The following is a 19,359-nucleotide window of genomic DNA, read 5'->3' as shown; positions in this document are numbered from 1 at the left end:
TGACTTCTACCAGCTGCTTGTAGAATGCCTCATCCGTCTCCTCATTCTGGTTTGGTGGTCTATAACAGACCCCCAGCAGGATGTTTGCCTTGTTGGCCTTCCCACTGATCCTAACCCATAGGGACTGTACCTTATCATTCCCAACTCTGAGCTCTACAACATCGAAAACAACATCGAAACACTCTCTAATATAAACATGCCATTGCCCCTCCTTTGTTGCCTGTCCCTTTTGAAGAGCTTATGGCCACCCATCATGGCGCTGCAGTCACGGGAGTGGTCCCACGAGGTCATAGTTTGCCTGCTGCACGATGGCTTCCAGCTCCTCCTGTTTGTTGCCCATGCTGCATGCATTGGTGTAAATGCACTTCAGTTGCACCACCGCTCCAACCCCCAGCCCCAGCATTGCTACCCCAGACTCACTGCTCTCGAGCCTCATTTCTTCCTTGTCCCCCTTTGTACCTAGTTTAAAGGCCTCTCAATGAGCCTTGCCAACTCCTGGGCTAGGATCCATTTCCCCTTTTGAGACAGGTGGGACCCATCAGCAGCCATCAGGCCAGGTGCCAAGTAAACCTTTCCACAATCAAAAAATACATAAATTCTTGCAATGGCCAGCCTCTCAGCCATGTATTTATCAGCTGGCCTTTCCAGGTCCTCTCAGTATGCCTCCCTGCCACTGAAGTCATAGAGGAATACACTGAAGGAATAGAAGGAAATTAGCACATTGCAGAAGACATCAGAAGGTGTTTGAAAATAAGGCTGTACCTGGAACTTCTTTGACTGGAGGAGAGTTTCATAGTATGATGCCTGAATATTTGCACTAGAACGGTTTGCATTAAGACTTGACAGGTACAGGAATTTGATACTGGAATAGTGAGCAATGGCATGGAATAAAGTCCAGCTTTAGCTTTTTGCTGTTCTTCATTTGTCTGTTTTTGTTTCTTCTGCATTTTTCTTTTCATTTGAAGGTGTAGTTAGACATATGAGAACCAATACTGATAATTCACGCTGTTCTTAGTGTGATCCTAGTCCTCCAGCCCACTGCTGCAGTTTTGTTAATGCAGCACAGTGTTAGTCCGTCTGGAAGTGACTGGCCAAATGAACAGTGTACTTACTTGTATTCCACCAAATAGTGGCTTGAAAGTGTGATTTGTACGTGTGGTGGTTTTTTATTTTTTTCTTCTACTTTAGTGCTTGAAATTACATGATAATTAAGTAGTAGCCTGGCAGAGCAGCATAATATGGAATTGGAGCAGCTCTCCTATGAGGAGAGGCAGTGAGCGTTGGAAGTGTTCAGCTTGGAGAAGAGGAAGCTTAGGAGGGATCTCATCAACATATATAAAAACCTGAAGGGAGGACGCAATGAAGATAGAGCCATGCTATTTTCAGTGGTGTTCAGTGCCAGGACAGGAGGCAGTGGTCACAAACTAGGACACGAGGTTCTATCTAAACATCAAGAAGCACTTCGTTACTGTGCAGGTCTCCCAGAGTGGTTGTGGGGTGTCCCTCTTGGCAGATCCTGAAAAGCTGTCTATAAAAGCTGTCTGTATGTGGTCCTGGGCAACCTGTCTTAGGTGGCATTTGACCAGAGGTCCCTTTCAACATTAACAATTCTATAATTCCATGATAATTGAGATAGTAACACTGATGTTGCACATAGACATTAACTTTTTAAAATCATATTGGTTATAGTCTGAGTGACATTGTGTCCTTTTAAGTACTTGGAAACTTAGTGCAACGCTTGCTTGCTAATCTGAATTGACTGCTTTTATCACAGCCTGAGATTTGATTTAAGACTAACTTCTTTATCTGGAGACCTACTGTGTACTGCTTCAAAGTTGAGTACTTCAACAGAAAAGGCCTGACTTCAACAAAGTGTCTATGTAACAGCAGTTCTTACAACTCTTGCAAAAATAAAATGTAGTCAGGTCTGTATTTCTTCTGGTCTTGTTATATCATCTTCTCTCGTATTTTTTTTTGCTGTTTTCAACTTACAAAAAATAAAAACGTCTAAAATTTTGTGGGCTAGATGCAGGCCAATTAGTGATCAACTTTTTACTGAGTATATTCAGTATTTTGATAATGCCAGTAAATTCTCTCACCAGTAGCCTGTAACTGGTATTTTAGAAGAAGTTGTGTGACATTTTGTAACCAAGAGATAGAGAAGATTTATGAAGATTTCATCCTAATTCCTAAGGAAAAGTAGGTTTTGCTATCACAAATAATTCTGTCTTTTCAGGAATCTTTCTGAACAACTAATATGTGAATGTTTGTGAAGCTGGAAATTCTGAAGCTACCACTCAATCGTATTTGGTGTTTGTTCATGGAGTACTTGTGTTAAGTGTTTGAAGGAGAAAGTACTTATGGACTTTGTTTAGTGCAAAGGGATTTATGGTCTATGTTTCCAGGTTCCACGAATGGGCACTTTTATTGGTGTGTACCTGCCCTGCTTGCAAAACATCTTAGGAGTCATTCTGTTCCTACGTTTGACATGGATTGTAGGAACAGCTGGAGTTCTCGAGTCTTTCATCATCGTGTTCATGTGTTGTGCCTGTGTAAGCTAAACTTTTTTCTTTATTATTAGTTTACTTACTCTGTTACCAGAACGCTGCTGCCTTCTTGTGTAAAAATAAGTAGAGCAAGATTTCTCTATAAAAGTTAAATATCTCTGTGAAATTTAAATATCAGTGCAATTGAGAGATATGGAATGGGTTGAGATGACAATATCTTCTATTATATTTAAATATATGCACTGAATGTCACATCATTTCAGCCTGTATGGGGTTTTCTCTGAGCCAAACACAGTAAGTTTTAGCTTGAGGTATTTTATGAATTTTTATTGAATCAGCTTTTAGCAAACATTTAATGATATATATTGAGTCCTGAACGGTTTCATTTTTCACTACTTCAGAACAACTGAAACATAAACTACTAGTATCATGTTCATAAATTCATTTTGTGGGATGTAAAACCACTAGTAGATGATATTGTCGTAGCAATGATCCTTGACCAGTTGGTTAATGCTATTTAATTGGAATGAAAACATCTCTTATTTTAAGTACATTCAGTGGGCTGTACTCTTCCAATCTATCTGAAGGCTGTCTGAAGCATCTAAATCTTCTACTGGAAGATTTAGTTAATTTAGTACTCAATTTACATGGAAATCCCTAACCAAAGATGTGACTGCTTTTGGTTGTTGTAACATTTTATTAAAAAATAAATACATTCTTAATTACACTTAGATCATTTTGTCTTGTCCTGTCTTCCAAAAACTTTCAATTTAAAAATTTTTCTTTATTTCATTATCCACAGACTATGCTAACTGCAATTTCAATGAGTGCAATAGCAACAAATGGTGTCGTTCCAGGTAATCAACAGTTTTATCTTAAATAATGAATGGTCAGATGATGAGTGGTCAAAGCTGGAATGAGAAGTAATGTTTGGAGTTTTATGTCAAGTGTCTATTTTCTTGTAATGATTTATATGACTTAAGGCGAGATGGAATTTTTGTCATCAATTATTAGATTGTTTGAATAAAAGACAAGATATAATTTGAGCTAAAGGAGATTTGTATAAAGGTAAAGCAGATCTCTTTAAAAATAAGGCTTCTCTCTTTTTTTTTGGCCTGAAGTTGCACAGATTACTTGATTACTTTTCTAAATGATTAATTTTCTGTATATTGGAACTAGTTATATTGTTTTCTGCAAGCATAGCAGCCTAACAGCCAGTCTGCTGGCAGAAATCTTTCTAGGCATTCTGGGTTACGATCGTCACCTTTAACCTTTTCAGGATCAATTTAATAGACAAACTTGTTCCTCTTCAATTATGAAAAGACATTTAGACACAAAGTTAGCTAGCTTTTATAGCTCTTCTAATCCTTCTCAGTTATCGACATGTCTGAATACTGGTATTTCCAATTAACATTATGAACTCTAAACAGTATACGTAACAATTATGTTTTAAGCTTTATATACATATTTTAAATAAATTAATCCTCACTTGCAGAGGTTCTCTGGTTTAGTAAGGGGTTCCAGAACTGATGAATAAATTGTTGGGTAAAATTAAACACTACAATTTGTGCAGAATCTAGAATAATTGTATTTCTCAGATGCACTATAGTATGTAAAATATAAATACAGTAAGTTTTTTTTAAAGGACTTATGTTTTATGATGTAGTTATCCTAATTACCTTCCAGGTAAGTAAAATCTTCTGCCCTTTCCCATGTATTTTTAAACTTTATTGAAAAGATTGTTTCATTTCTGAGTGTTCGTAGTTCTTACACTAGCCTTGTCTTCATTTCTGTTTTTTTCTCTTCATTTTCAGTGATTTTGTTGGTTTGTAAATCAAAAAGCAAAATTTTTATTAGCAATGCATCTATCTCAACATCTGTATCAGTGCATACATAACTGAAAATTAATGTATTGTTCACTTCTGGGGGGAGGAGGAGAAAGGTTTGTTTTTGGTGAACATCGTTAATATTCAGCTTCCTCTTTCCTTCCCTTTGGAAGAGCTCTAACTCTGGAAAAAAGTATCTTGCTTCATTCAAGGATAGTCTGAAGTATATTGTAGGCTTGATTAGATAGTTGCCACACTATCCCTTCTGGTTTTATTGAGCATTAATTGGTAAATTAACTTATGAACTTCCAATGTTATTCTCCAGTGGTTGTACCAGACTTCCAGTAATCTTGCTTCATTGGTAAATGTTTTAGAATACAAAATCTTAGGTGGTAAGGAACCTTGCTTTAAAAACATTATGGATGGAAATGTTTAAAAACTGTAAACAAAGAATCTGCTTTTTTGAATGAATTAATTCTCCATCTTATGTTTTGTTTTAAAATGTTATCTGCCATGAAGAAGTACTGCTATTCCCACTGGGCATTTTCATTTCTCTATTTGTTTTTTTTTTGGGATACCAGTCTTGCTTCCCTAAATGTATGCATTTTTAGCAAAACTTCTCATTGGATTCTGATGTAAAGAAGTAATTTCTCCTCATAAGGAGAAATTTGATTAAAATACAGGGTTGTTTGTAACTTTTTTCCTAAGCTTGTCTGAGTGTTCACCAAAAACTTGATGCTAGGATGACATCTACTATATCAGAGGAGAGACCTTTTACAAACGTTTTCTAAGGTTAATAGATTTAGGCCTCCACTTCTAGCATCTTGCTGGTTATTAACAAGCCTAAGATAATAGTTATCTGTATAGGTACACTCCCTCCTTAGGGAAAGAATGGAAACTGGGGCTAACGGAAGGAAGCAGGAATGAGGTATGTCAGCAATGAATTTCAAGAGCTTAGTTGCATAAACCTTTTTTAAAGTGTCCTGTCAACTTTTACCATTTTTTCCTAATTCTTTGAAGCTTGAGGGTTTTTTTTTTTGGCTGGTTGTTTTTTAAGAGATATCTTGCAGGTAAAGAATTGTTTAATATTGCAAATCAATATGCTGCTTTGCAAATGTTTTTTCCTTATTACTGTCAGTGGGCAGGGACATCTCCCACAAGACCAGGTTGCTCAAAGCCCTGTCCAATGTGGCCTTAAACAATTCCAGGGATGGGGCATCCACAATTTCTCTGGATAACCTGTGCCACTGCCTCACCACCTTCATAGTGAAGAATTCCTAGTATCTAATCTAAAACTACCCTCTTTTAGTTTAAAACCATTACTCCTTGTCCTATCGCTACGATCCCTGATAAAGAGTCTTTCCCTGTCTTCTCGTAGGCCCCTTTTAAGTACTGGAAGGCTGCTGTAAGTTCTCCCCAGACCTGTCAGACTGGAGAACAGTCTAAACAACCCCAACTCCCTCAGCCTGATTTCATAGCAGAAGGGCTCCAGAGGTCCATGTCCTTCCTATGTTGGGCCCCCAGAGCTGAACTCAGTACTCTAGGTGGGGTCTCACAGGAATCACAGAATTGTAGAGCAGAGTAGAGAGGACAAATCACCTCCCTCAACCTGCTGGTCATGTTAGTCTTCATGCAGCCTAGCCATATGGTTGGCTTTCTGGGCTGTAAGTACACAAAGCCAGCTCAACCAACACCACAAATCCTTCTCCTCAGAGCTGCTCTCAATACTTTCTCCACCAAGCCTGTATTTGTGCATGGGATTGCCCTGACTCAGGTGCAGGTCCTTGCACTTGGTCTTGGTGAACTTCACAACGTTCATGGGGGCCACCTGTCAAACCTAGTTTCATCTGGATGGCATCTCTTTCTTCCAGTATGGCAACCACACCACACAGCTTGGTGTCATCTGCAAACTTGCTGAGGGTACGCACAATCCCACTGTCCATGTCACTGACAAAGATGTTAAATGGTACTGGTGCCAGTACTGATCCATGAGGAACACGATCATAAAATAGAATCGTAGAATGGCTTGGGTCAGAAGGGACCTTTTAAAGATCATCTACTTCCAACCCTCCTGACATGGGCAGGCAGACCTCCCACTAGACCAGGTTGCTCAAAGCCCCATCTAACCTGGCACTGAACACTTCCAGGGATGGGGCATCCACAACTTCTCTGGGCAACCTGTTCCAGTGCCTCACCATCCTCTTAGTGAAGAATTTCTCCTTAATATCTAAACCTCTCATCTTTTAGTTTAAAACCATTCCTCCCTGTTCTATCATTATCTGCCTGAGTAAAAAGTTCATGTAACCTTTTTTATAAGCTCCATTTACCTATTGAAAGGCTGCAATGAGGTCTCCCTGGAGTCTTCTCTTCTCCAGGCTGAACATCCCCACCTCACTCAACCTTTGTCTGTAGGGGAGGTACTCCAACCTTCTGATCAACTTTGTAGCCCTCCTCTGGACCCACTGTAACAGACATATGACTTTTTTGGGCTGGGGGCCCTAGACCTGGTTGCAGTACTCCAAGTGGGGCCTCACAACGGCAGAGTAGAGGGGGACAATCCCCCCCCCCAGTCTGCTGGCCACTCCTCTTTAGATGCAGCCCAGGATGCAGTTGGTCGCCTGGGCTGCGAGTGCATACTGCTGGCTCATGCCAAGCATTTTGTCCACCAGAACCCCAAAGTATGTCTCTGTAGGGCTGCTCTCAATGAGTTCTTCACCCAGTCTGTACTCCTGTCTGGGATTGCCCCAACGCAGGTGCAGCACCTTGCACTTGGACTTGTTGAACCTCATTAGTTTCACATGTGCCCACTTCTCAAGCTTGTCAGGTCCATTTGAATGGCATCCCTTCCTCCTGTTGTATCAACTATGGCTCAGCTTGGTGTCATCTGCAAACTTGCTGAGGGTGCACTTGATCCCACTGTCTGTGTCATTGATAAGGATATTAACCAGTACCAGTCCCAAGACAGACCCCAGAGGGACAGCATTTCATTGCCGGCCTCCACCTGGAAATAGAGCCATTGACCACTACTCTCTGGGTGTGGCCATCGAGTCAATTCCTTACCCACTGAATGGTCTACCCTTCAAATCCATCTTTCTCCAATTTGGAGATCAGGATGTCATGTGTTGAAGGCCTTACATAAGTCCAGGTAGATGACGTGGGTTGGTCTTCCCTTGTCAGCTGATACAGTCACTCCTTCACAGAAGGCACCAGATTGGTCAGGTACAATTTGCCCTTGGTGAAGCCATGCTGGCTGTCTCAGATCACCACCTTGTCTTGGATGTGCCTTGACGCTGTTTCCAGCAGGATCTGCTTCATGATCTTGCTAGGCACAGAGGTGGGGCTCACTGGTCTGTAATTCCACAGGTCCTCCTTCTGAACCTTTATAAAAATGGGAGTGATGATTCTTTTTTTTCCAGTCACCGGGGACTTTGCCTGACTGCCAGGACTTTTCAAATATGTTGGAGAGTGGCCTGACAACTATATCAGCCAATTCCCTCAGGATCCTGGGAGGCATGTCATTGGACCCCATGGACTTAAATCTGTTCAGTTTTATCAGGTGGTCTTGAACCTGCGCTTTGCTTATGGTGGGAGGGACTTTGCTCACATAGCCATTGTCTAGAGATTCAGGATTCAAGAGATGTGGGAAGCCTGACTGGCAGTTAAGACTGAGGTACTCAACAGCTTCTTTGTCTCAGCCTTCTCCATGTTTGTTGTTACTAGTTCTCCCTTCTCATTTGTCAAGAGGTGGTACATTCTTCATGGCCTTTCTTTTCTGACTAATGTACCTATGGAATCCCTTCTTGTTTTAATTTGTATCCCTTGCCAAGCCCTGTTGTGCTTGGGGTTTCCTGATCCCATCTCTGCACATCTGGACAGCATCGCTGTACTCTTCTTAAGCCACATGTACCTGCTTCCACTGCCTGTGCAATTCCTTTTTGCACCTCAGTTTGACTAGCAGGTAAACTTTTTTTTAATTAAAACTTCAGCTTTTATTTCAAACACTTGCACAAATACTGTTTTTCTCTGACATAGGAAACAGATGCTAAATTGAGAACTTGCAAAGATGTATACACAGATGATGTATACACAGAGGAGTTCTACAGGTGGCTGGCAAAAGTTGCAAAATCGCCAGCACTTGTTCTCGTGGGGGATTTCAAATTCACAGACATATGCTGGAAATACAATACAGCTCAGAGGAAGCAGTTTAGGAGATTTCTGGAGAGTGTGGAAAATAGTTTCCTGACGCAGCTGGTTAGAGAGCCTACCAGGGGAGGTGCCCCGCTGGGCCTTCTGTTCACAAACAGGGAAGGACTGGTGGGAGATGTGGTGGTCGGGAGCCGTTTTGGGCAGAGTGACCATGAAATGGTAGAGTTCTCTATTCTTGGCAAAGTCAGGAGGGGGGTTCAGTTAAGCTGCTGTCTTGGACTTCCAGAGGGCAGACTTTGAGCTGTTCAGGACACTGGTTGGGAGAGTCCCTTGGGAGGCAGTTCTGAAGGGCGGAGGAGACCAGGAAGGCTGGGCACTCCTCAGGAAAGAAATCTTAATGGCTCAGGAGTGGTCTGTCCCTATGTGCCCAAAGACAAGCTGGTGCGGAAGAACACTGGCCTGGCTGTACGGAGGGTTGTGGCTAGAGCTTAGGGAAAAAAAAAAGAGTTTATGCCCTTTGGAAAAGAGGGCGGGCCACTCAGGAGGACTATAAGGATGTTGTAAAGCTGTGCAGGGACAAAATTAGAAAGGCCAAAGCTCATCTGGAGCTCAGTCTGGCTACTGCTGTTAAAGATAACAGAAAATGTTTTTATGAATACATTAACACAAAAAGGAGGACTGAGGAGAATCTCCATCCTTTACTGGATGCAGGGAGAAACTTAGTGACGAGAGATGAGGAAAAGGGTGAGGTGCTTAATGCCTTCTTTGCCTCAGTCTTTAGCTGCAAGACCAGTTGTTGTCGGGATACCTAGTACCCTGAGCTGGTGGAAGGGGATGGGGAGCAGAACGTGGCCCTCACAATCCATGAGGAAATGGTTGGCGACCTGCTACAGCACTTAGATGTACGCAAGTCAATGGGGCCGGATGGGATCCACCCGAGGGTACTGAGAGAACGGGCGGAAGAACTGGCCAAGCTGCTTTCCATCATTTATCGGCAGTCCTGGCTATCAGGGGAGGTCCCAGTTGACTGGCGGCTAGCAAACGTAACACCCATCTACAAGAAGGGTCAGAGGGTAGACCCAGGGAACTATGGGCCTGTTAGTTTGACGTCAGTGCCAGGGAAGCTCATGGAGCAGACTATCTTGAGTGTCATCATGTGGCACTTGCAGGACAACCAGGTGATCAGCCCTAGTCAGCATGGGTTTATGAAAGGCAGGTCCTCCTTGACGAACCTGATCTCCTATGACAAAGTGACATGCTTAGTGGATGAGGGAAAGGCTGTGGATGTGGTCTACCTTGACTGGCTGCTCGTGTTTTGGGCTGGCATACGCTTTGTTGGGTTAAAAACCGCCTGGATAGCTGGCCCCAAAGAGTCGTGGTGAAAGGAGTTAAATCCAGTTGGAGGCCGGTCACTAGTGGAGTCCCCCAGGGCTCAGTACTAGGGCCAGTTCTCTTTAATATCTTCATTGATGACCTGGGTGAGGGGATCAAGTACACCCTCAGTAAGTTTGCAGACAACACCAAGTTAGGTGCGTGTGTCGATCTGCTCGAGGGTAGGAAGGCTTTGCAGGAGGATCTGGATAGGCTGGACCGATGGGCTGAGGCCAACTGTATGAAGTTCAACAAGGCCAAGTGCCGGGTCCTGCACCTGGGGCGCAACAACCCCAAGCAGAGCTACAGGCTGGGAGATGAGTGGTTGGAAAGCTGCCTGGCAGAGAAGGACCTGGGAGTACTGGTTGATAGTCAGATAAATATGAGCCAGCAGTGTGCCCAGGTGGCCAAGAAGGCCAACAGCATCCTGGCTGGGATCAGAAACAGTGTGGCCAGCAGGACTAGGGAAGTGATTTTTCCCCTGTACTCGGCTCTGGTGAGGCCGCACCTCGAGTACTGTGTTCAGTTTTGGGCCCCTCACTGCAAGAAGGACATCGAGGTGCTCGAGAGAGTCCAGAGAAGGGCAATGAAGCTGGTGAGGGGTCTGGAGAACAAGTCTTACGAGGAGCAGCTGAGGGAGCTGGGGTTGTTCAGCCTGGAGAAGAGGAGGCTCAGGGGCAAACTTATTGCTCTCTATAGGTACCTTAAAGGAGGCTGTAGAGAGGTGGGGATTGGTCTATTCTCCCACGTGCCTGGTGACAGGACGAGGGGGAATGGGCTAGAGTTGTGCCAGGGGAGGTTTAGGTTGGATGTTAGGAAGAACTTCTTTACTGAAAGGGTTGTTAGGCATTGGAATGGGCTGCCCAGGGAAGTGGTTGAGTCACCACCTGGAGGTCTTTAAAAAGACGTTTAGATGTTGAGCTTAGTGATATGGTTTAGTGGAGGACTTGTTGGTGTTAGGTCAGAGGTTGGACTAGGTGATCTTAGTGGTCTTTTCCAACATAAATGATTCTGTGATTCTGAGTGCGTATTGCTGAACATCATACAGAGAAAGCAGGAAGGCCACAATGTCACATTAAGTCCATACTTAGAAGATGTATATTTCTAATGACCAAATCCATTCTAAAAAGTTTTACTTATAGGGCTTGCTTAAAGCATTAAAAGCTTACTTTATATATCTCACTCTAGTCAGCTATACACAAGTCACAACATATATGCACATTAGGAAAGCCACATACACAACATACAGAGGAGACACACCATCATCCCAATCTCAAGTATTCCATATGAAAATCTTAATTTTTCCTGTGATAACTTTCAAATCATACGCTTTTGCCTGTGTGTTAATTAAAAAAAAAAAAAGCTTTAGCCCAGGTTCACAGACCATGACTTCATCAAAACCTTTGGAGGTTTGTCTGGTTGCTGCTGGACTGAACTGGATCTTTGCAGCAAGGGGTCCTTCATCTGTGTTGCTCTTTGCTTCCAGTTGGTGCTCCATGGCAGAGGAAATCTGAAATGCTTCTTGCAGAAATTCAAGTGGCAAGCAGCTTGAGGAAATCCCTACATGCTTACTCAAAATTCGTCATCTCCCCATTCAATTAACTTGCTTTTAAAAGCACTGTTTTTTGGAGAATGGCCTTCAGAACAAAGGAGTGAAACATTTCCCTTAGTCACAGCATCATAAGCTCCATTAACATTTTGACTTAATCTCCTATACTGAATTAGTTCCTAGAATGTCTAAATTTTTTACTGTTTCTCAGAAGCAAATAGTTTCTGTAGCAGTTGTACAGTTTAAACCTGTTACCACATTTTAGTCTAGCATTTTTGTAGCATCTCAATACAAATTACATTGCAGCTGGTCTGCAATGAACATCTGGCTATGGATAACCACCAAGAGGGGAAGCACCCACACCAGCGTTAGAAGAACAATATCACCCCATTATATGGAAAAGCACTTCTCGGTACGCTGGTTCCCAGGTTAGATGTCTGAATCTAAATGGGATTTCTCTCAAAATAAGGTTAACTCCGGTTATTCAAATACAGTAAATGCAAGAGGGCAGTGTACTGAGGACATCAGTCCTGTACTTCACAGTTTTCAGTCTATTTTCTAAAAACCTGTTAATGGAGATATGGCCCAGTATCAAGGCTAAGTGAGCAAATGTTATCTAAGCTAAAGTTGTTATGGGTAGTAGCACAATCCCTGCTTATTGTACAACAGTACTCCTTGGATTTAAGCCAACCATATACACTTCATCCTACTAATTTACCTGTCCTGTTTATCTCAAGGGTCTTCACCCTTTTGTACTACCCAATTAACAACCAGTTATTTTCGTGAGTGAGACTGTAGAAAGTTAAACCCTTCTACCAAAAGTACAAAGACAAATAAAATATAGTAGAACAATACAAACCCAGATATGCAGCATTACAAGTGCAGAAATTCATCATGTTGTTGCTCTTAGTTATCTTTGGCCCCCAGTAAAAACCGTAACAAAGAATTTAGTTATCCAAAATATTTTGAAGTACAGTAATCAAATTTTACAGGTCATAAACGTAGCCCTCATCTGTTTTGTTGCTACGAAACACACGAACAAAATCTATCATTTGGACTTCTACATTTGTGCTTTCCTTGATCTCCACTGGCAGGTGACAAAACTTTTTCCAGTTGGGGTATAACATTTCTGTTCAGGTGCTCCTGTGTTCGTGCAACGGCTGCTTTTCCATAAATTGTCCTGCTCCAAATTTTCTACTTTTATTGAGATCTGACTGTGTTGCCTCTTAGAGTATGCCTTTTTGTGAAGTGCATAAAATTTGGAAAAGCCCTTCCTTAGAGACCTCAAATTTTCAATTCTATGTAGAATTAATTATTTATGAATATTATTATATTAAAGTATGTCTCCACCTGATAACAGTCCTTTGGGCACTCCCCTCTTCTCTGCCAAGGTGTCATCGCTGAAGTGCATGGTTGTTGCCTGACATGAAACTTTGTAAACAAACGGTAATGAGCTTGCATAAAAGTTGTTTCTGGCCCTCAAATCACCTCAAAATTTTTTCCATCTTCTGAATGCTGGCAGTGATCACATCTTTCTCAAGCAATACCCATTGTAGAAAAACTTTGAAATGCCATCCTTTACTGTTTCCTTTGTCAAGCTCATTTCATAGTGCTGATTTTGAGTCTCATAGCTGTCAGAAGATGTGGTAAACCCTCATGTCAAGTACTGAAAAGCCAAGCTCTTCCATCAGTGAGTACTTGCAGACCTGCTGCTGTATCTTCTCAGCTGAAGCATATCAGTCATAATTTTTCTGCCCTATTTTTACATCCATTATGCAAGGCTTGTAAAACTTACAGGTCATAACTTCTGCTTTTAGATATGTATCATTTGGTGCAGTAGGTGGTGACCAGACATCGAATTATTTGGAAGATATTTTTGCAGCTCCAGAAGAAAGCTGTCGTAACAGTCTCCATTATAAGCCTTGTAGAAATCCTTCTCCCTGGGACCTCAAGGTGATCGCTGCAGCAGCTCAGGACAGTCCTATCCAGATGCTGCAGAATACTACCTTTATCCTTGGTGTACAGGTGCCTGGCCACCTGGTGCAACAGTAGCACACAGCTATTAAAGCACTGCCACCACCATCATCCCTGGTCCCAACCTGGATGTAGAGCTATTGACTGCAACTCTTTTGAGTGCAACCATCCAGCCAATTCCTTAACCGTTGAGTGGTCCGTCAAATCCATGTCTCTCCAGTTTGGAGACAAGAATATCATGCCAGACAGTGTCAAATGTTCTGCATGAGTCCAGCTAGATGATACCAGTTGCTCTTCCCTTATCCACCAGTGCTGTAACCCTGTCATAGAAGGCCACCAAATTTGTAAGGCATGATCTGCCCTTAGTGAAGCCATGTTGGCTGTCATCAGTCACCTCCTTGTTTTCCATGTGCCTTAGCATAGTTTCCAGGAAGATCTGCCCCCATGGTCTTGGCAGGCACAGAAGTGAGACTGACTGTCCTGTCAGGTCTTCCTTTCATCTGTTTTTTAAAATGGTGGTTGTTTCCTGTCTTCCAGTCACGCGGAACTTCACCAGAGTGCCACAGCTTCTCGAATATGATGGTAGTGGCTTAGCAACTTCATCCACCAGTTCCCTCAGGACCCTTGGATGCATCGCATTAAGTCCTATGGACTTGTGCACCTTCAGGTTCCTTAGGTGGTCTTGAACCTGATCTTCTGCTACTGTGGATGGTTCTTCATTCTCCCAGTGCCTGCCTTTGCCTCCTGGGACTTGGGCTATAAGGCTAGAGCTTCTTGCTGGTGAAGACAGAGGCAAAAAGTTGTTGAGTGCCTCAGCCTTCTCCGTATTCAGGGTAACCAGTTCTCCAGTTCTTCCTTCTGGAGATGGCCCACAATTTCCCTAGTCCTCCTTTTATCACTGATAAGCTTTAAATATACTTTATACTGATATATTTTAGAAACTCTCCAACAGTTGGACCCCGCCAGTCCCCAGTAGACCAGGTGTCTCCAAGGGTCACATGGCCAACAATTTGGCTTTTTAGACCATAACACCAGTCCTGCAACCGCGGTAATTTTTTTACCTTTTGACAGGTAGGGTTGAAGAGAAAGCCACCTTTGTTCCAGAGACTCTTACAGATGCTCCAAGGGTTCTGTAGTCCTTCGTGAAACACTCTGGATGCTCTTGACAGTGTCACTGATGCCCACATTGAATGACAGCAGTGGATAGTAGTCTGCAGGCTGTGCAAGGGTTGGTAATCTCTTGACAATGTCACTAATGTGACCCCCCTGGTAGGCAACAAACCTCTTGAGAGTGGGTCAGGTCATTAAATGGGTGCCTTTGTACCTCTCAGAAGAGTCCCCTGCAGACATCATCTGTTGCCTTTTCTTGGTTGTGCTGGTGGTTATACAGCCCTGACTGTCATGATCAACCACTGCACTGTGGACTGAGCCAGCACCAGAGCTATCATCTTGACGACTGACTATCAATAGGGATCAGTGAAGAGAATAGTAAAGCGCAGCAAGAATTCTATTGCTGCTATTTGATATATGTTGAATTATTTGTGTAATAAAGGAAAAAAGTGTGAACATCTGTATTTGCCAGTTTCAGCTTTTTTTTTAAAAAAAATACAGGTTTGGTATGAACACTTCAGTGGAGGTTCATGCAGTTTTCCCAAATATGTATCTAGGTTGATTGAGTTACTCATTTTTTTTGTTCTCTATTGCCATTACTAATCTGAAAGGTTGGAACCTTTTTGGTTAAATTCACAGCTGGAGGTTCTTACTACATGATTTCGAGATCCTTAGGACCAGAGTTTGGTGGAGCAGTGGGACTTTGTTTCTACTTGGGTACAACCTTCGCAGGAGCAATGTACATTCTTGGTACCATTGAAATTTTGTTGGTAAGTACTATTAAGTCTCGTGGCTGTATTCAGGCTACTGTGGGAGATTACTGTATTTAGACATTACTCAGTAATCATAAATAAGTTATAATAAGGCCTAAACTGTATTCTAGTTTGTTTTTGAATGCTTTGATGCTATGTTTCTTGTATGTCAATATTCGTACTATACTTATGATTATTTGAAGAAGTTCAACAAACTTTGATCAGCGATACATAAACACGTTAAAGACTGATGTCCGTTTTTTCCCACTTAAATTGGGAACAAAACAGTTCAGTAACTGACCTTTACTAATTTGTACCAGATACAATATTTGTTGTCACCTTTTCTTAATGCATTCTAAATAAAAATGGTCCCACAAATTGTGTCTGTGCTGCACATACATAGCTGCAAAAAAAGCTATGCTAATTTTGGTAAGACTTAGCAAAAAAAATCCAAAGTAAAGGTATTAGAAGAGAAAGAAAAGCAATCAGACTAGGCTACAGTATAGGTTCTGTATGGAATCTGTACCCGTCGTATTGAAAAATGTTTGTTATGCCGCTCCTCCTCCTCCATTCCTTTTTGTGTTTTCTTGTCTGGCAGAGACACAAATTTATGAGAGGCAGAAGTTCTTAGCAGAAAAGCTGGATCAAAAGCAGTACCTCTTTCTCAGCGTATACACTCGGTTTTATCCTCTTATCCCCACCCCCATTCCTTTTTCCCTTACATAGGTCACTGATTATTCAACTTTACAGTTAGCTGATAATGTCACTTTGAGTACATGCAGGTCTTCAAAGTAATCTATATAATAGATAGGGTTAAAAAGGAGGAGGGGCATATAGTTAAAAACTCATTGTATGTTAAAATTGAGTCTGCTACAATGTCTCTGTACTAGTAAAAATCTTGAAAATAATTTTTTGCAATTTCATTATACCAGATCAAGTGAGATAATTGTTTCTGCTCTTTGATAAACACTTTTGTCATCTGATAGAACTTGTTTGTGAAGTAATAAAATATGTATGATAATTTGTCATATTTCCTGCAGACTTACATTTCTCCAAGTGCTGCTATATTTAAAGCAGAAGACGGTGGTGAAGAAACAGAGGCTATGCTGAATAACATGAGAGTTTATGGAACATGTATTATCATTCTGATGGCTGTAGTAGTTTTTGTGGGAGTCAAGTATGTTAACAAACTTGCACTGGTCTTCCTTGCCTGTGTGATTTTATCCATCATTGCCATATATGCTGGAGTTATTAAGACTGCTTTTGACCCACCTGACTTTCCGTAAGTGATGTTATTAAGTAGTATAGGTTATTATTTTAAAAAAATGTATGTCAATTGACCTCAGTGGTAGGTTTCTTATGTTTATGTTCATAAGTTTATTATTATTATTCATATGTTTATTAGGCACTTATGTGTTTGCTTGTCTGAACTACGTATTTGAATCTTTGTTCACCAGACATGATACTCTGGAAAAAGTTCTTTGGTACTTAATGTTACTGGCCATTATTCCATTCACACTTAAACATGAAGATGGTCTTGCTGACAGTAAATATAGCTGTTTTATCTAATGAATGAAAAACTTAAATCTACAGGATAAAATAAAACCTTCAAAGAAATGTAACTATGAACCATAGGTAATATACTTTTAAACTTCGTCATGATAATGAAATTTTCAAAGCTTCCATTTCACCCTACTCAAAATAGAAGGTTTGCAGCGTTAATTTCATTTGCTTTATATGAAGACTTTTCTACCTTTTTGTTACTAAAATCTAGCTTTGTTGTCACATGTGGCATATTGCTCCTCAACATCCTTACTTTGTACATCGCCAGCTTGCTAAGAATTTTTTCTGGTGTCCAGTTATCAGTATGCAAGTTACATTTTTGTGCATTTGTTCCTGCATGGAGGGTAAACAATGGTACCATTAACAAATTAGTGGAAGAGCCTGGGAACTACTGTAGTGAATTGCCATCTATTATGCAGAACTGATCTTGTGCTGTATGATTGTTCTGGATTCTGTAGTACTCTGAAGTGTTGATGGTTGCTTCATAAACTGAACGTTAAAGCAGTATTTTTGTACTGTAAAATGATACTTACTTTTCTATTGAAAAATAAAGGTATGTTCAAAATTGGCACTTTTCTGAAGTAAACATGAATTTCTAAAAAACTGGAACTTCCAGTGGGAAAATATTTAAATCTTTTGTTCGTCTATATAGGTAAAAGAGGGATCATGTAGATATGTAGCACTGAAAAGACCTGGGAACAGGTCTTTGTAAGAGGTAAAACGTGTTCCTGGTTTTCTGGGAACTGGGAACTGCTACTGTGATATATTACTGTTTAAAAAAAAAAATTTTCTTCCTATAAATGCAATTGTTCACATTTTGGTGAGTCTGCCTTAAAATAAGAAACTCAAGCATGGTTTCATATTATGTTAAAGCTGATCTCATGGTGAGCAGGTCACCAAACTCACCATCATGCAGCAAGTTAGCATTGGTTTGGAAAAAAAAAATAATTCTTTCTAGCTTCTCTTATTAACATTTGGACAGCTTACCAGATTCCTCTTTCACTTAGCTATCCATCACCTCACTTCGTCTCTGTTAGGTTTAGCCATGGTGCAGATGCTGAAATAGTGTATGTCATTAATTTACATCGTGATCTTCCAGCTAAATCAAACTGGAAGAAGTTTCCATAAGTTAAATAGTTCATCAAATACCATAGCAAGCAAAAAGAGTAAAATGGCAAAATCATCCTTTTTAGCAGCAGGCTCTCTATGAAATCTGCTTGACTTCCAAGTGATGCCATACCTTGAAGCTGTACTAGTGTCCTGTAAGCTTCTCTTGTTCTTATACCCTTCACAAGGCATCTACTCTTGACTGCTATCAGAAACAGGATGTTACACTAAGTAAATATTCTGTCACTTAGTATGCTTTTTGCTTGTTCTAATGGCAAATATTATGTTTTTACTGTTTGTTACTAGCTTCCTGAGCTCCTTCAAAAGTATGAATGTGTACTACATGTGTACTTTTGCTTATCTGACTAACATGAATGCTTCACTTGATGCTCCTCTTTCCGTCTTTACAGATGTTATAGAATCATGGAATGGTTTGGGTTGGAAGGGATCCTAAAGATCATCTAGTTCCAAGCTCTCTGCCACAAGCAGGGACACCTTCCACTAGACCAGGTTGCTCAAAGCCCCATCCAGCCTGGCCTTCAACACTTCCAGGGATGGGGCATCCACAACTTCTCTGGATCACCTGTTCTACTTGCTGAGTAACTAACTTATTCCTAATATCTAATCTAAATCTACGCTGTTTTAGTTTAAAACCATTATTTCTTTTCCTATTAATACAATTGCTGATACAATTTCCTGCTTTCTTCTAGGCCCCTTGTAGGTACTGGAAGACCTTCCCAGAGCCTTCTGATAACCCCAACTCCATCAGCCTGTCCTCATAGAAGAGGTGTTCCAGCCCTTTGATGATCTTTGTTGCCCTCCTCTGAACTTGCTCCAATACATCCATGTCCTTCTTATACTGGGGGCCCCAGAGCTGAATACAGTACTCTAGGTAGGGTCTCACAAGAGCAGAGAAAAGGAGAATCACTTCCTTCCATCTGCTGACCATGCTTATTTTGATGCAGCCCAGGCTTTTTGATGCAGGTGGGATTTCTGACCTGCAAGTACACATTGCCTTCTCATCAACCAACACCCCCCCCAGGTCCTTCTCCTCAGAGCTGTTTTCAATCCATTCTCCACCCAGCTTGTATTTGTGCTGGGGATTACCCTGACCCAGGTGCAGGCCCTTGCACTCAGCCTTGATGAACTTCTGATGTTCACATGGGCCCACCTGTCAAACTTGTCTAGGTCCCTCTGGATGGCATTCCTTCCCTCCAGCACGGTGACCACATCACACAACTTGGTGATCTGCTGATGGTGCACTCAATCCTACTGTCCACGTCAGGGACAAAGTTGTTAAAGAGAGCCAGTCCCAATACTGACCCCTGAGAAACACCACTGGTTACTGTCTCCACTTGGACACTGAGCTATTGACTGACTTTTTGAGTGCAACCATCCAGCCAATTCCTTAACCGTTGAGTGGTCTGTCTGTCAAATCCATGTCTCTCCAGTTT

The 19,359-nt window shown here is 41.5% G+C and overlaps 1 protein-coding gene and 1 pseudogene across 17 annotated transcripts in view; one reads left to right on the top strand and one right to left on the bottom strand.

Annotated features, from left to right (window-relative positions):
- LOC308188652 (solute carrier family 12 member 7-like) overlaps positions 1-19,359 on the top strand; it is a 78,924-nt gene that overhangs the window by 19,766 nt on the left and 39,799 nt on the right. For all 16 annotated transcript variants that reach the window (XM_080577929.1, XM_080577928.1, XM_080577925.1 and 13 more), the window contains 4 exons: positions 2,406-2,552; positions 3,310-3,364; positions 15,123-15,253; positions 16,276-16,517. In XM_080577929.1, the coding sequence (XP_080434055.1) occupies positions 2,406-2,552; positions 3,310-3,364; positions 15,123-15,253; positions 16,276-16,517 (575 nt within the window). The remainder of the gene's footprint in view (positions 1-2,405; positions 2,553-3,309; positions 3,365-15,122; positions 15,254-16,275; positions 16,518-19,359) is intronic.
- Positions 3,371-14,560, bottom strand: LOC308191140 (inositol polyphosphate multikinase-like; annotated as a pseudogene). Its single transcript has 2 exons — positions 14,435-14,560; positions 3,371-13,469 (listed from the first exon to the last, which is right to left on the bottom strand). The product of its transcript is annotated as an inositol polyphosphate multikinase-like (transcript).

Source organism: Anser brachyrhynchus (genome assembly GCF_964034855.1).
Source record: "Anser brachyrhynchus genome assembly, chromosome: 2".
In the NCBI taxonomy this organism is placed as follows: Eukaryota; Metazoa; Chordata; class Aves; order Anseriformes; family Anatidae; genus Anser; species Anser brachyrhynchus.
This window is presented reverse-complemented; position numbering and strand designations above follow the sequence as displayed.